The sequence below is a fragment of the Mercenaria mercenaria genome, chromosome 13, assembly GCF_021730395.1.
Source record: "Mercenaria mercenaria strain notata chromosome 13, MADL_Memer_1, whole genome shotgun sequence".
Lineage (NCBI taxonomy): Eukaryota > Metazoa > Mollusca > Bivalvia > Venerida > Veneridae > Mercenaria > Mercenaria mercenaria.
Genome location: NC_069373.1, coordinates 10386317 through 10404967, shown reverse-complemented (window position 1 = coordinate 10404967; position 18651 = coordinate 10386317). Strand labels below are relative to the sequence as shown.

General features: G+C 36.6%; 1 protein-coding gene across 2 annotated transcripts in view; it reads right to left on the bottom strand.

Annotated features, from left to right (window-relative positions):
* The window catches only part of LOC123529865 (rabenosyn-5-like), a 28417-nt gene that overhangs the window by 5054 nt on the left and 4712 nt on the right, over positions 1 to 18651 (bottom strand). For both annotated transcript variants that reach the window (XM_053521164.1, XM_053521165.1), the window contains exons 2-8: positions 16803 to 16962; positions 13061 to 13204; positions 11993 to 12136; positions 8738 to 8899; positions 3554 to 3765; positions 2546 to 2616; positions 792 to 878 (exon numbers count right to left, since the gene is read on the bottom strand). In XM_053521164.1, coding sequence (XP_053377139.1) covers positions 792 to 878; positions 2546 to 2616; positions 3554 to 3765; positions 8738 to 8899; positions 11993 to 12136; positions 13061 to 13204; positions 16803 to 16938 — 956 coding nt within the window. In that variant the 5' untranslated portion in view covers positions 16939 to 16962. The remainder of the gene's footprint in view (positions 1 to 791; positions 879 to 2545; positions 2617 to 3553; positions 3766 to 8737; positions 8900 to 11992; positions 12137 to 13060; positions 13205 to 16802; positions 16963 to 18651) is intronic.

The window sequence follows — 18651 nt, the reverse complement described above, 5'->3', positions numbered from 1 at the left end:
TCTTTGAACAATTTTGAAAGGGGGCCACCCAAGGATCATTCCTGTGAAGTTTGGTGTAATTCTGCCCAGTGGTTTTCAAGAAGATTTTTTTAGGAAATGTTGACGGACGGACGCCGGACATTGAGCGGTCACAATAGCTCACCATGAGCCTTTGGCTCAGGTGAGCTAAAAACAGTGATATGTCCTTCTTTCACTTCAAAGCTATCACAGTTCAGCATAATTAAAAGCTGTATTTACTACTGTCATTCAAATGTTTTCAAATTATTACACACCAGACACTATTTTGTAAAAACACGGAACTGAACAATGCATTATTTTCTGCTTTCTCTTAATTTTTATTAAATCATTGCCGTATGTATTTCAACAAAGAAAGGTCAGACAGATGGACAGACTGATGACAGAGACATATCCAGAAATTAAAAATTACCAAAAAAAGACAAGTGATCTGAGACATGCCTCCCTGAAAACTTCTACCCTTTCTGTAATTCTTTTGTCAGAGAAACACTGTAGCTACACCACTTGCAGTGTACTAGTATATTTATCACTGAAAGTACATTCAGTCAAAGAGGCAGCACAACAATTTTAAGATTTTTACAATGTACTTTGTCTCACAATATACTTCATGGAACATACCTTGTCCTGTACGAGTAAAGCAAGATGTATGCAATTTTTTGCGTATCAAAATAAAAACATGTTTGCAATTCATAAATCATGTATTCATGATTATTACAATTATTTTTGTATCTTAGTAGAAGTTTTGCTTAGAATAAAAGGAGAACTTTTAAGTGTACCTTATTTGATCAATAATTTCATATTTTTTCACTAGCTCCTGTCTTCGTCTTTGGGCAGTACTTAAACTGTAAGTTGACTCTCCAGCACTGAAAAACACAAAAATACTCGTACACAGGTTATGTGGGAAAATTACTTTTCTATTACCTTTTCTGTTCTCACAATTTGTTAAATTTTGATACTACAGATAATGCGGATATCTACTAGGCAACCAGTCAGCTGCCTTTGTTCTCATTCTAACTTGTCTTAAGTTAGCTATCTTGGCTGGCTGCTTAACACACACCTGCATTTCATCTAAACTGCCACCACAGAAATCTTTGATGTTATACGAGGTCATTAAACTTTAAACGTAAGAAATATGGTCATCTATAATATGTAGGCTAACATTTTATATAATAGTTAAAGCAAGATATTTAAGAAATAATAAATCTGTTCCTATATTTTATCAGTTAATAAAATATGGGCAGGAGTTTGGATGCGTAATAATTAAATCACGAGTGCGTAGCACGAGTGATTTAATTATTCGCATCCAAACAACTGCCCATGTTTTATTAATTGATAAAATTATTGGAACATATTTATTATTTCGATTCTAACAACGCAAATAATTCGCATTTTACAGTACTACATTTTCAGCGTAGTACGTCATTCGGGTCATATGCTGTTACAATTTACCCCCTATGGTTAGAAAGTGTTGTATAGCCAATGGAACGTATAGATATTTGTTTCTTTTTTATCAGAATTTTGGGAAGTATTTATAAATTAGTAATCTAACAACTCGCAAACTAATTATGAACAGAATTATTAAATTAGGCAAGTTGACCCTGTGTTACGAGTTACGAGCTTAACTTTTATATGACGTCACATCATTATGACGTCATACTTTATGTCATACATTTATGACGTCACCGCTGAATCATAATTGAGCTAATTGAATTCGCTCGTAGAGATCAAAACGTGTTTTACGGTCCTAACATAAGTCAGTATGACTTTTTATCATATTTATGTCTTTGAAATGCTGTTTTCAACCGTTTGACCCTGAAATAATTCGTATGTAACGGAACTGAAGTTGATTCTCCTATGTCACAATCATAGGGGAGTGAAATGTAACAGCCATCCATATTTTATTGTAGATTCATGTATAGGCGATTTCGCTTTATGTTTATATAGCAATTGCTACGGATCGTGTTAGAATTCATATTATCATACATAAACCTATGCCATTTAACTGACCAGACAGGCCTGGCAGAATCTGTCTTGTACAGGAAGACATGTAAGATCCTTATACTGCTAATAGTATATTCCTACATTTATATACATTTGCATTACATCTAACAAAAAGTACCACAGTAAAATAATCCCCACAGAGAGTCAAACTAGAATACTTTAACCCTTATCATGCTACACACGGTTGATTCTGCCTTTGTGACCAGTGCAGATCAAGATCAGCCTGCACATCTGTGCTGTCTGATCATGATCTGCACTGTTTGCCATTAAGTCAGTATCTTTTTGGAATGTACCCTTTTAAACAGTTAATGGTATAGTCTAAATTGAAAGGACAAGTTCATTATAGAAATTTAGCAGAGTAAAGATTAAAAGTTAGCCTTTAAAAGCTGTATGTACTCAGCTTATTTAGCCAGTATCACCTGTTTGTACATGCTCCTGCAAGTAACCAACAAGCACAGTAAAGCAAACAAAGTCAACACTGGTCTAGGACTGATGTTAGATTTCTGACTAGAGTACAATACAGACTTACCTAAGAGATTCAACCATTGGTAAGTAATTCTCCAACATTCCTTCACATTCTCCAATACAGAATTTCATTTTCTGAAACATTTCAAGACAAAATTAATGTAAACATCTAAACATACTGCCATATCAATATATCTTATAAGGTGTCAATAGATGTTGCTAAAAGGTTAAAGAACTCACTTAGTTATTGCAAGATGACATTTTGATGTCACTATTTGAATAAATTTTTCTCTAGGCTACTTGTACACTATGAAACATGCAAAATATTGAGTCAACATTAACCTTCAGCATGCTAGATAAATTGTCGTCTGCTGGAAATGTCGTCTGCTAAAATTTTAAAGTTCATTCAATTTGCTCCAAAATTGGAGGAAATATTGTCAGAGTAGCAAACAGCTTGGAACCTGATCAGACGCCGATTTAATCGGCGTCTGATCTGGTTCCAAGCTGTTTGCAAAGGCTGTTAAATTCGCCTGCAGCAGGCTAAGGGTTAATCAGTAAAACACTGTAATAACAGAACATTTTAAGTTCCAAAAAGAAACAGTTACATGATGTTAAAGGAATGACATATTGCAACACCAATAACAACTGGTCATAATTCAGTTGTAAAGTTCTATAAATCGCAAGTGAAAAAGAAATAAAATTCACTTCAGTAACTGAACGAGGCTCAGGTGAAACTTATAGCGTTGTCTTCTGTCCATAGTCCCTCCAGCTACATCCAGCTTGTGTTCATAACAGAGCATTTTTATTTGATTTTGACCAAACTTGCACACTATTTGTACCTCCATAAATGGAAGGTGCATAAAAATAGTGGACAAATATATAAGCTGAGGTACAACATGGAGATGGGGCACAGAAATAGTAGACACATATATAGGCAGAGGTACAACGAAGGGAAGGTGCATTAAAATAGTAGACATATACATAGGCAGAGGAAAAACATAGGAAGTTGGCATAAAAATAGTGGAAGGTTTGACAGAGGTTACATTAAGTATTTATTAAGAAAGACAAACACCTCATATAATAAGACAATGGTGGACTTTGTATTGCGCTGTTCCATTTGTTGATCACGCCTCTCCAGCAATTTTCTACAGTCTTCACAGGCACGTATATGTGGGTCACCCTCGGTGCTGAACAGGGAATTTAGACTAGAGTTGCTTCCTGAACGCTTCAGAAAACCGGAGTCCCTTCCTCCCTCAAAGCTGAATGATGGGTTTGTTAGCTTTTCTACAAAAATAGAACTATTCAGCTAAAGATGGTTTTGCTTTTAGTAAACTTTTTTCAATGTATATGTAGTATCTACAAGACTTACATCATCGGATGCAAGATTTATTACCAAAATTCTCATAGATATTGCCAGTTTTCAAGTTTTGTCAATATTAATAATAATTCTCTTTCAAGAATACAAGAATTCATGAAAACTTGGCAAAAATGTATCAACTGTGCTATGGTCAATATGTCAGTAATCAATGAAATACAGTTGAAACTCGATATGAGCCGTGCCATGTGAAAACCAACATAGTGGCTTTGTGACCAGCATGGATCTGCGCAGTCTGGTCAGGGTCCATGTTGTTCGCTTTCAAAGCCTATAGCAATTACAGAAACCTTTAGCGAACAACATGGATCCTGAACAGACTGCGCGGATGCGCAGGCTGGTCTGGATCCATGCTGGTCGCAAAGCCACTATGTTGGTTTTCCCATGGCGTGCTCAAGTATCATTTTAAGTCCAATTTCTGTCATCTCAAAGTGAAACTCTTGATCCCTTGGAATTTTGAGATACGGAGTTTCAACAGTATTATACAGGAAGTACTGGACCAATACAGAGGAGATTGGTGCTCCCACAGGGTAAATGGGCATTTGGATTTACACATGTGACAACTATAGTACTGAGAGTATAACCTACTGAATATTAAAAATATAGTAGTAGTACTTAGAATACTATGTGTGAAAATATAATACCATCCTGAATTAACCTATTTGTTTAGTAACCTTAAATACTGAAATGCTTTACAAACAGTATTCAACACTAGTCTTTTATCCTCAATATTTGTAGGAAAGGTCTGAGTAAATTTTAGGAACGTATAGGAGTTGGGTGTTGGAAAAAAAGTGTCAGTATATTTTCATACCTGCTGCACTTCCTAATGAAAACAGATGACATATATCCATAATAGTGAACTACAATACATAGTTGTTTTCATAGATAATTGTGAAATCATTCTTATTAATGAAGGACAAGTTTTCACAGATTTCCTATGGTTTCATTACTCCACAAAGTTAAATCCCTATGAAAAAGTATAAAATTAGTATTCTTTTTCATATATGAAATGTAGAAGCCATGAATTTATGTCCAAACAAAAACAAAACTACCGGTTTGGTTCCAACCACTGAATTTTAATGCAACCAAAATCAAAGAATTTCAAAGTATACAAACTGTTTTTCAGTCACCTAATGAAAAAAATTCGATGATTTATTTTCAAGCAATATCACTTAGGTCCTAGGTTACTGTTACCAGTGATGTCAGCCAGAACGCAAGGTGGAACATAAAAACTGTATCCACTGCAGTAACAGGAAATTGCAACAAACATACCAACATCCTCTAACTTGGGGAATTTTTCATAAAACATAATGCAAGACAATATAAATTAGACAAACTTCTAAGTATGCTTTAACTTAAATTCTGTCATTAAACAGTAATATACAATGTATATTTATAAAACAAGAGGGTCATTGACCCTAAAGCGCTCACATGTACAAGGCTTCAAGTGCATTTGTATAATGTAATGGTACAAGTACAGAGTTAGGTTTCTTCTATGTAAGCCTATATTATATACATGTCACACAATTTTTAAAATTTCCATTATATACATATAGGGAAAAGTAACCAGGCTCTCTGGCGGCCATGTTTTTTTGACAAATCAAAATAAACAGAGGGTCACAGAAGGAGCATTTATACAAAATTATTTTAAAATCAAGGCAGCAGTTTCAGAAAAGAAGATTTTTTAAATTTCCACCATATACATACAGGGAAAAGTAACCACGCCTCCTGGCAGCCATGTTTTTGGACGAATCAGAATAATTTGAATAATCTTGGTAGAGGGTCACATAAGGACCACTTGTGATAAATTATTTCAAAATCAGGGCAGCGGTTTCACACAAGATTTTTTAAATTTCCATGATATAAATATAGGGAAAAGTGACCATGTCCCCTGGCAGCCATGTTTTGGATGAATCGGAATAATTTGAACAATCTTGGTAGAGGGTCACACAAGGACCATTTGTATTAAATTGTTTTAAAATTGGGCCAGTAGTTTCACACAAGAAGATTTTTAAAGTTTCCACTATACATATATAGGGAAAAGTGACCTCCTGGCGGCCATGTTTTTTGACAAATTGGTAAAATTTGAACAATCTTGGTAGAGGGTGACATTTGTGTGAAATTACTTCAAAATCATACCAGTGGTTTAGGAGGAGATGTCCTTTGAAGATTTTTGCAAAAACTGTAGATGTCATCCAAATTTCAAGGCTGTATCTTTAAAAACAAGAAAGTAGGTCAGTAGGTCAAGGTCACAGTCAGGTGACCCCTAGTCACCTAGCCGGACAAGAGTTTTCTATTTTTAGCTCTGGTGGCCATTTTGTGCAGCGAAGTGGAACGTGCCATCAATATGCATAACTTGGGTTGGTAATGATCACTCCTGTGAAGTTTCATCGAAATCCAACCAGCAGTTTGACCTGTGAAAGTGGGACAGGCTGAATGTGGACAGACGGACAGACAGCAAAGGCAAAAACAATACGTCTCCTCCACCAATGGGGGCGACATAATAAGTAAACTAGAAAATGCTTTTGTAAAAAAGCGCACGTCTCCCCAAATGCAAAATCCTATAGGCAAGAAGTCAATAGGGGTCAGGAGTGAAAGTCAAAGAGACACTGATGGTTGGCTGCAATAGGGATCATCTACTTGGCATGTCCAGTCATCCCGCTAAATTTCAACACTCTTGGCCTAGTGGTTCTCAAGTCACTGTTCAGGCTCCTGTGACCTTGACCTTTGATCAAGTGACCTCAAAATAAATAGGGGTCATCTACTCTGCATGTCCAATCATCCTATTAAGTTTCAACATTGTAGGCCAAGTGGTTCTCAAGTTATTTCCAAAAAATGATTTTACATGAACAGGCCACTGTGACCTTGACCTTTAATTGACTGACTCCAAAATCAATAGGGGTCGTCTACTCTGCATGTTCAATCATCCTATGAAGTTTCAACATTCTGGGTCAAGTGGATCTCAAGTTATTGATCGGAACTGGTTATCAATGTTCAGGCCCCTGTGACCTTGACCTTTGACGGAGAGACCCCAAAAACAATAGGGGTCATTTACTCTGTATGAACAATCATCCTATGAAGTTTCAACATTCTGGGTCGAGAGGTTCTCAAGTTATTGATTGGAAATGGTTTTCAATGTTCAGGCCCCTGTGGCCTTGACCTTTGACAGAGTGACCCCAAAATCGTTAGGGGTCATCTACTCTGCATGACCAATCATCCTATGAAGTTTCATCATTCTGGGTCAAGTGGTTCTCAAGTTACTGACTGGAAATGGTTTTCAATGTTCAGGCCCCTGTGGCCTTGACCTTTCACAGAGTGACCCCAAAATCATAAGGGGTCATCTACTCTGCATGACCAATCATCCTATTAAGTTTCAACATTCTGGGTCAAGTGGTTCTCTAGTTATTGATCGGAAATGGTTTTCAATGTTCAGGCCCCTGTGACCTTGACCTTTGACAGAGTGACCCCAAAATCAATAGGGGTCATCTACTCTTCATGACCAATCATCCTATGAAGTTTCAACATTCTGGGTCGTGTGGTTCTCTAGTTATTGATCGGAAATGGTTTTCAATGTTCAGGCCCCTGTGACCTTGACCTTTGAGGGAGTGACCCCAAAATCAATAGGGGTCATCTACTCTTCATGACCAATCATCCTATGAAGTTTCAACATTCTGGGTCAAGTGGTTCTCTAGTTATTGATCGGATATGGTTTTCAATGTTCAGGCCCCTGTGATCTTGACCTTTGACAGAGTGACCCCAAAAACAATAGGGGTCGTCTACTCCAGCAGCCCTACAACCCTATAAAGTTTGAAGGTTCTAGGTCAAATGGTTCTCCAGTTATTGCTCGGAAATGAAGTGTGACGTATGGACGGACGGACGGAAGGACAGACGGACGGACGGACAGGGCAAAAACAATATGTCTCCTGGGGGAGACATAATGACTTCCTGAGACAACATTTATAATGGTGTCTGAAATTAAGTGCCAAAATAATTTATAAATGATACTTTGCTTAAATTACACACAGGTCAATGAAAGTTAATATCAGTTCAAGTCAATGAATAGAACTGCACTGCATATCTCAACATTATTTTGTTTTACTTAAAATTTTGCTAAAACATAAGCTTATGTACTGAATTCATAAAACCTACCTATCACTGTCAAATTTAACTATAGCATATGCAATAACTTATAAAGCAAAATGCTATCACTAAAACTGACTAATATCCCCAGACACCACTTTGATACAGAACATGTAAAGTGTGATCATGACCTTTGGCTTAAGTGTTACTCTTGATGAAGTTAAGAATTGATGCTAGTCTTCTTAAAATCTTTCCTTGTGGTTAAGAAGACATGTATTGGACATAAATTTGAGTTATTTGATCTTTGACCTCTTAAGTGTGACCTTGACCTTGGACCTTGGTTGTGTACTCTACATGTTGTCTTGATTAGAGTGACAACTGAAGCTAATTTTAAGAAAAAATCTTTCCAGTTGTTAAGTAGGTAAATTAAAGAAGCAGTACAAATACCAGTCTCATCCATCAGAGGTTTGTCAAAATTCCAAGACTGTCACAAACCTCTGATTTATTCCGTTTGTTGAATAGGTGAGCATGTGCACTTGTAATTACAACTGGGAGTGGTTTCAGCCAATCAATTCAGTATGAGTAATCTTTTGCGCTCCAGATTTTCTCCAGCTGCAATCCTTCAATATATCAGACTGTAATTAGATTCCTTGGAGTGTTACCAAAAGTTACTACCTTAAATGTATCTGCATGTATAGCACCCTATACCTAACTGTGGGATCACAGTAACTCAATCATGGAAATTACCAACAAATATATATATAAATATATATAGATCTAGTAAGATTTCACCACATTACTTACTTGCATAATCATGAGTAAGAAAATGTGAGCATCTATCACACATGATGCCACCACAGAGACGACAATGGTGTCTACGTCTTGTCAGGCTAAATGAGCGACCACAATATCGACAGCTCTTTACTTCACTATCTGGCATCCACATGACCACTGTCTTTTCAAATGCTGTCAAAAAAATAACATTAAATATTTAATGAAAAGAAAGATATTGCACGTACAGTAAACTTCACTTATAAGGAACTCGGATATAAGGAACACTCGGTTATAAAGAACAGTTTTCAGTTCCCCGATCTAATTCCTTCTTTAATCAATGTAAAAATCCTCGGTTATAGGGAACTGAGTTATAAGGAACACTCGGTTATAAGGAACACTTTTTCTGGTCCCAAAGTACGAAATTCAATGGAAAACCTCTCGGTTATAGCGAACAGACAAAAAGAATAAAAATTATTGAAAACCAGAAATAAACAGGAGAATCGCTGATGACGTCAGAGTAACGTCGGCATTTTCACGCGCTTTCATGCACACGAATAAACAACTTATTTCATTTCCATGAAATTCACAGATACGATAAAAAAAAATATAATATCATTAACATTTACCAAATACAAGACAATAGTAGACTTATATTTACTCAAGATTACGTTCGAGAGCTAGATCTACATGTATTAGGTATTTCATGTTGACAAAAGTGAACGAAAATCAGTTACGGTCACGGTCATACTTTCCTAAATAAATGTGCTAATTACGCGTCATTAACAATGGCAAACAGTCCAGTTTATCAAATTTCCAATTGTAAAAATTATAGCAGGTGCTAAAATGGACAATTGCAAAGCTATAGGTATAATTTACACTTTATTCCGTATGTATGGCGCTGTTATCTAGTCGTAATGCACTATATGTCATAAACACCCTACTTTTAGATTTTAATGGGTAGGCTAATTCAATATTTTTGTAATTAAAATTTGAACATTTTTTTGTGTTAGTATTGATGCCTATTCACATAACATGCAGTCGAGCAAGCTAAGGGGAGTAACTGCAACATATCTCATATTCGTAATGTAGCGCTCTCTTAAACAAGAGGACCATGATGGTCCTGAATCGCTCACCTATCCCCACATGACCCAGTGTTGAACTGAGTATGACCTAGTTATTTCTATTATTTGACATAGTGACCTAGTTTTTGAGCACATGTGACCTAGATATCATCAAGATAAAAAATTCTGACCAATTTTCATGAAGATCCATTGAAAAATATGACCTCTAGAGAGGTCACAAGGTTTTTCTATTATTTGACCTAATGACCTAGTTTTTGAAGGCATGTGACCCCTCTTTAAACTTGACCTAGATATCATCAAGGTGAACATTCTCACCAATTTTCATGAAGATCTCATGAAAAATATGGCCTCTAGAGAGGTCACAAGGTTTTTCTATTTTTCGACCTACTGACCTAGTTTTTGACCGCACATGACCCAGTTACGAACTTGACCTAGATATCATCAAGCTGAACATTCTCACTAATTTTCATGAAGATCCATTGAGAAATATGGCCTCTAGAGACATCACAAGATTTTTCTATTTTTAGACCTACTCACCTAGTTTTTGACCGCACGTAACCCAGTTTCGAACTTGACCTAGATATCATCAAGGTCAACATTCTGACCAATTTTCATGAAGATCTCTTGAAAAATATGGCCTCTAAAGAGGTCACAAGGTTTTTCTATTTTTAGATCTACTGACCTAGTTATTGACCGCACGTGACCCAGTTTCGAACTTGACCTAGATATCATCAAGATGAACATTCTGACCAATTTTCATAAAGATCCCATGAAAAATATGGCCTCTAGAGAGGTCACAAAGTTTTTCTATTTTCAGACCTACTGACATAGTTTTTGACCGTACGTGACCCAGTTTCAAACTGGACCTAGATATCATCAAGGTGAACATTCTGACCATTTTTCATGAAGATCCATTGAGAAATATGGCATCTAGAGAGGTCACAAGGTTTTTCTATTTTTAGACCTACTGACCTAGTTTTTGACCCCACGTGACCCAGTTTTGAACTTGACCTAGGTATCATCAAGGTGAACATTCTGACCAATATTCATGGATATCTCATGAAAAATATGGCCTCTAGAGAGGTCACAAGGTTTTCTATTTTTAGACCTACTGACCTAGTTTTTGACCCCACGTGACCCAGTTTCAAACTTGACCTAGATATCATCAAGGTGAACATTCTGACCAATTTTCATGAAGATCTCATGAAAAATATGGCCTCTAGAGAGGTCACAAGGTTTTTCTATTTTTAGACCTACTGACCTAGTTTTTGACCCCACGTGACCCAGTTTCGAACTTGACCTAGATATCATCAAGGTGAACATTCTGACCAATTTTCATGAAGATCTCATGAAAAATATGGCCTCCAGAGAGGTCACAAGGTTTTTCTATTTTTAGATCTACTGACCTAGTTTTTGACCACTCCTGACCCAGTTTCGAACTTGACCTAGATATCATCAAGATGAACATTCTGACCAACTTTCATAAAGATCCCATGAAAAATGTGACCTCTAGAGTGGTCACAAGCAAAAGTTTACGGACGGACGCACGGACGACGGACGCCACGCAATCACAAAAGCTCACCTTGTCACTTCGTGACAGGTGAGCTAAAAAAAGAAGATAGAAAAAACCGACAAAAAATAAACACAAATTACGGTCATTCTTACCGACGTACATTTTGGCTTAGTTTAGGTTTAACGCCGTGTTTCAACACTATTTCAGTCATAAACATGCAGGCAGTTTACCTTATCATCTCTCCAGGATAGTACAGGTAGTAGACTCCCAACATTGTCACATAAAGATTCATGGTCGGCCGGGAGTGTGAACACATAGCCCTTTTCAAACGTCAGTCAAATAGTGTTCGTTATACAAATTGTGTTCGTTATACAAACCTCGGTTACAAGGAACTAGTTCGCTATACGGATATAAGGAACTTCAGTTATAAGGAACAATTTTTAGAGGTCCCAAGTTGTTCCTTATAAGCGAGGTTTACTGTAATACAAAATCCATCACCCTACTGAATTTCAAAAATTGACTGTCTATCATTCAATTTGGGAATTACTATTTATTATTCAAAGGGGTGTTCACTGAAAATTTACTGACTGAATAGCGAACAGACGTGCAGGCTGAACTTGGTCTGCACTAGTCGTAAAGGCAGGATCACTTGCCGTCACCACGCTACAACGTTATGAGGAAGAGACTTACCTTTTCTTTTTCCTGAATCAGTTGGGATCTCCGAGCTGATCAGTTTATCAAGGCGTATCAATATCTTATTGGTTTCCACAACATATTTATCCACTCTTGCATCTCTTAATCCCCGGAAAAAATCTGTCCAACTACGAGTCTTTCCTTAAGCATAAAATAAAAAGTTAATCAAAACTTGCATATCTGATTATTAAATAACATAACAATATTTGTGTTTAGTACCATTGGTCCATCTTGATAAATGCTGTATAGTACTGAATAAATGATTTTGTAAAGATATTCAATGAACTATTATTTCTGCAAAGGTTATCACAGAAAGTGTTGTACCCTGCAGTCCAGTTTATATATAGAGCTGTAATCTTAAAACTTAGTCAGGGGAAATAACGTTCATAGAAACTGGAAAAGTGGGAAAAACATTTGGTGTGCCCAAAGTTTTGAATAGATGTGGCACTGGATGGACACAATTTGCAGTTTCTAATTTATTTAAGGGCAGTAACTCTGATAACAATGAGTAGATTCTGATTTCTGGATTTCCTGAAAATCGTCCGTAGACATGCACTATCCACTAAAATTTCTGAACCATGACAAAGACATATTTACAAGTGATCAATCTTAATCAAATCATAGTCAAATATGATCCTCCTTGCATGGCAGCCTCGATATAAACACCCACACAAAACATATAGAAGATATAGTGAAAATGTAAAGCTTGTAATGAAACTTTTAACCTGAAAGCGATGGCTGCAGGAAATGCCATGGTGAATACAACAACCCTTCTTATGTTTAGAATAGTCAAGCTAATACCCAGTCATCAAACTTAATATACTCTAACTGAGAGTAAATCAAATCAGGGACAGTAACTCTGGTCATACTGAATTTATTTCACAAAGGAAGCAGCTCCTAGTGAATACAAACACCCTAAGCAAACATCGACTCAAGTTTACAAACCATTACGTAGATCTATACAACTGTAGACAAAGAAAACTGTGAAAGTGTCCACTACTTAAAGAGGTGACTTAATCTGTCACCTTACATCTGAAAGTGTACTTGAACTAACATGGTAGTTACCTAATTCTTGTTGCTGCCAGTAATCAACATCGTAGAGACTTGTTGCCTGAGTTACTGCAATACTAGTGCTTGCTTTACTTGTATCAGACACATACTCTCCTTCTTTATCACCAAGAAACTTCTTTTTTGCTCTATCAAACAATCCTGAGAAGATAAATTTTCAAATTAACAAGAGCTGCCCATAAGACAGCACGCTCGACCTTTCAAAGTGCTTGCTTCTGAATACCGGTAAAAGCTTTGACAGTAAAAACTTTATAAAACTTTAACCAAAACATTCCAAGTTAAGAAGAGGCATAACTCCAGCTGTTTTCCAATATAACAATTAATCTGGGCAAAATATTTCTCTGTTTGACTGAGTAAAAATCTGCCATTTTTTATCAAGTAACAATACTGGTACTGATGATAAACCCGGACAGATGATAAAGTCGACCACCTTGGAAATATTCGATTGCAATCGGATATTTATAAAATTGGACACACCATCTAATAGTTTTCACTTACAACACCAACTGGTGTAAACAAAAACAAAATTGGTAAATATTCTGTATAAATAAATGACTTACATTTATTTGTATAAAAAATATTTATCCAAAATTACTGGGGAAGAGGGTGTTTTTTGCGCATGCTCACTGTCGAAACATGAAGGCCTGACATTTGGTAACTTTTCATTACTTGATCAGGAATGACTGTTGCAGCTTTTTGGGGAAAGTTTCAATATAATAATACCAAGAAAATTTTGTAAATGACAACGTGTTCGAATTTATCATCAGTCAACGTTCATACAGTCCCCATTTTACATACTCCTTTCAGGGCCTCACTTCGTGTGAGTTTGCTTACTAAATATAAATTTGAATTATGTAAAGTTTTTAGCAAAGGTTAAGCTTTATTTTGATACCGACCATTGATTACAATTAGCTGATATAAAAAAGTTACAGGTAAAAAACCTCATTTTCTGTTCGGGTTTATCATCAGTACCAGTATGCATGTTTAACTGGCAAATTACAGTCCAAATGACTATTCAAAAGGAACATCACTGCAACATTCAGACTTGTTTAGGGAAAAACCCATTAACCAATACGTTTACATGTAAAATTTTAAAAGCTGTATGCATGTTCTATTCAATTAAGATATTTTATCTGTAAATACAATTAAGATCGTATTTACATTTTATATTATTTCTGTCCCACTTCAAACCCTCTACAAGAAGCATGGGATGTAATGACAATACAGACATCCTATACAGATACAAAATGTTTTGTTTTGTCTTTGTTGGGTTTAACGTCGCACCAACACAATTATAGGTCATATGGCGACTTTCCAGCTTTGATGGTGAAGGAAGACCCCAGATGCCCCTCCATGCATTATTTCATAACGAGCAGGCACCTGGGTAGAACCACCCACCTTCCATAAGCCAGCTAGATGGCTTCCTCACATGAAGAATTCAACGCCTCAAGTGAGGCACGAACCCACATCAATGAGGGGCAAGTGATTTGAAGTCAGCGACCTTAACTACTCCGCCATGGAGGCCCATGTTCGTTAGAAGAATTTGTTTTAAGGTGTTTCTATTTTTAGATCTGGCGGCCCCTAAAAGTGGTCAAGCTGAACCATTTGAACCAAACTGACAGAGGAATTTGGTGTAATTCTGACCATTACTTTATGTAAAATTGTGGATGACTGGACACCAGATGATGAACATTGGACCTTAAACCTATGCTTACAGTTTGAAACCTAGAGTGAAGTGATAATCACTTTGAAATGCAAGAAAGGTGAACTCAAGGAATCTGACTGACTTTTTCACCTGAATCACTCAGCAACAAGAGCCCTGCTAATTTATCATAACTGAAGAGCCCTACTAATTTGTCATTAATGAACCCCTTTCTTTCTTCTAAATGTGAATTCTAATACAAGAGGACCATGATGGTCCTGAATCGCTCACCTATCCCCACATGACCCAGTGTTGAACTTAGTATGACGTCGTTATTTCTATTATTTGACAAAGTGACCTAGTTTTTGAGCACATGTGACCTAGATATCATCAAGATAAAAAATTCTGACCAATTTTCATAAAGATCCATTGAAAAATATGACCTCTAGAGAGGTCACAAGGTTTTTCTATTATCTGACCTAATGACCTAGTTTTTGAAGGCACGTGACCCACTTTTAAACTTGATCTAGATATCATAAAGGTGAATATTCTCACCAATTTTCATGAAGATCTCGTGAAAAATATGGCCTCTAGAGAGGTCACAAGGTCTTTCTATTTTTCGACCTACTGACCTAGTTTTTGACCACACATGACCCAAATTTGACCTAGATATAATCAAGCTGAACATTCTCACCAATTTTCATGAAGATCCATTGAGAAATATGGCCTCTAGAGACATCACAAGGTTTTTCTATTTTTAGACCTACTGACCTAGTTTTTGACCACACGTGACCCAGTTTCGAACTTGACCCAGATATCATCAAGATGAACATTTTGACCAATTTTCATGAAGATCTCTTGAAAAGTATGGCCTCTAGAGAGGTCACAAGGTTTTTCTATTTTTAGATCTACTGACCTACTGACCTAGTTTTTGAAGGCACATGACCCAGTTTCAAACTTGACCCAGATATCATCAAGGTGAACATTCTGACCAATTTTCATGAAGATCTCATGAAAAGCCTCTAGAGAGGTCACAAGGTTTTTCTATTTTTAGATCCACTGACCTAGTTTTTGACCCCGCGTGACCCAGTTTCGAACTTGACCTAGAAATCATCAAGGTGAACATTCTGACCAATTTTCATGAAGACCCATTGAGAAATAGGGCCTCTAGAGAGGTCACAAGGTTTTTCTATTTTTAGACCTACTGACCTAGTTTTTGACCCCACGTGACCCAGTTACGAATTCGACCTAGATATTATCATGGTGAACATTCTGACCAATTTTGATGAAGATCTCGTGAAAAATATGGCCTCTAGAGAGGTCATAAGGTTTTTCTATTTTTAGATCCACTGACCTAGTTTTTGAACCTACGTGACCCAGTTTCGAACTTGACCTAGATATCATCAAGGTGAACATTCTGAACAATTTTCATGAAGATCCATTGAGAAATATGGCCTCTAGAGAGGTCACAAGGTTTTTCTATTTTTAGACCTACTGACCTAGTTTTTGACCCTACGTGACCCAGTTTCGAACTTGACCTAGATATCATCAAGGTGAACATTCTGACTAACTTTCATGAAGATCTCATGAAAAATATGGCCTCTAGAGAGGTCACAAGGTTTTTCTATTTTTAGATCCACTGACCTAGTTTTTGACCGCACATGACCCAGTTTCGAACTTGATCTAGATATCATCAAGATGAACATTCTCACCAATTTTCATGAAGATCTCATGAAAAATATGGCCTCTAGAGAGGTCACAAGGTTTTTCTATTTTTAGATCTACTGACCTAGTTTTTGACCGCACATGACCCAGTTTGGAACTTCACCTAGATATCATCAAGGTGAACATTCTGACCAACTTTCATAAAGATCCCATGAAATATGTGACCTCTAGAGTGGTCACAAGCAAAAGTTTACGCATGCACGGACGACGGACGCCGCGCGATCACAAAAGCTCACCTTGTCACTTTGTGACAGGTGACCTAAAAAATAACATTTTCTAACACCTTATAAATTAGATATTTTAGGACAAATTTCTTCGATTAGTAGACAATGGTCCTATTTCCAAATCAGTGGAAAAAAAACACTATCATACCTCTAAGCTGATTGAGAGTAGCTTTGTCCTCAGTGCTGTGTGCCTCCTCAAAGTGAGACTGTAACTGGCTCACTGTTCCTAGATCCTTCATACACATCGGGCACAAAAAGCCCTCCCGTATCTCTCCGCCAGACATACTGTACGACCTGCACTTAACACTCTGAAAATAAATGTAACGTTTAAGTGCGATGAGTACTAGGAAAAATGGTACTTGTACTTATAACATTCAAGTAATGAAGAACTCAACATAACCCTGCAATAAGATAAAGGATTCATAAATTAAAAATTAAATTTTATGTAAAAATGGGGCATAATTCATGAAAAATTGGTGCCAGAGTTATGACCCATGTGTCATATGATGTGGATGATAATGTGGAACAACTATGTAAAGTTTCAATCAAATCCATTTAGTAATAACAGAGATAGAGTAAAAGTGCACCAAAACTTTTACCTGAACTTCTCAGTACAAAGGGGGCATAATTCATGAAAAATTGGTGCCATAGTCATTACTGGTAAAATTATAATTTATAGCAAAACACTCGATTGATCACTGATTTTGTCCAGAAATTGCACAATGTCGATGTCAAAAGTACATATTTTCTAGCTTAAAAAATGATCTACATATAAATCCCACTGTTTCATGAATAATGAAAAAAAAAGTTTGGTAAAATTAAATAAAATTAATGCTAAAACCTCCAATTCGTTTATAACCGTCAATGGAAGAAGATTTGGTGTGATGTCCTGATTGTATGCATGTTTGCTTGCGGTACTGTACAACTGTTTGCGACTTTTGTAAAAAATACTGTATGCTTGTTAGCAACTGACTTATTTATTAAATACAGCGGCTTTTCCTTTGCTCCTGTAGTATTTGTTCATAATAATAAATTATAACCCACAAACAAAGTTTGAAGGAGGTGGAGTATGTAGGAGTCACCGTGCGGTCTGTCTGTCTGGTCTCACCTCATCATCATCATCTTGGATGATAAATAAATGGTAAAATATTGAATGCATTTTGATACAAGAGATCACAGAGTGATCTTGGCGCTTACAAATGTGCCATTTTTGAGTGTTCCGAATTTCAAGACTTATTGACTAGCTCAAGGTCAAATTTTCATTTCCGTACACAACACTGTGCATGTGGTCCAAATTCGAAAGCTGTAGCCTGAGAAATGTGAAAGCAGGTCACTAGATCAATTTCAAGGACAAAGTTCTTTGTACACAAAAATATGCATGTGCATCAAGTTTGAAGGCTTAGTTTGAGAAATTTGAAAGTAGGTCACTAGGTCAATCTTGAAGTCAAAGTTTATTTCGGTACACAACACTATGCAAGTGGTCCAAATTTGATGGCTGTACATTGTACCTTGAGAAATGTGGTATAGGTCACTAGGTCAAAATCAAGGTCAAATTACACTTCAGAACACAAATCTATGCATGTGGTCCAAATTTAAAGCCTGTACCTTCAAAAATGTGAAAGTAGGTCACTAGGTCAATGTCAAGGTCAAAGTTTGTTTCGGTACACAATCCTATGCATGTGGTCTAAATTTGAAGCCTGTAGCTACGGAAATGTGAAAGTAGTTACTAGGTCAATCTTAAGGTCAAAGTTCATTTTCGTAAACAAAACTATGCAAGTGGTCAAAATTTGAAAGCTGTAGCTCAAGAAATGTGAAAGTAGGTCACTAGGTCAAAATTAAGGTCAAATTTTATTACAGAACACAGAACTATGCATGTGGTCCAAATTTAAAGCCTGTACCTTCAAAAATGTGAAAGTAGGTCACTAGGTCAATGTCAAGGTCAAAGATTTTTTCAGTGCACAAAACTATGCATGTGGTCCAAATTTGAAGGCTGTAGC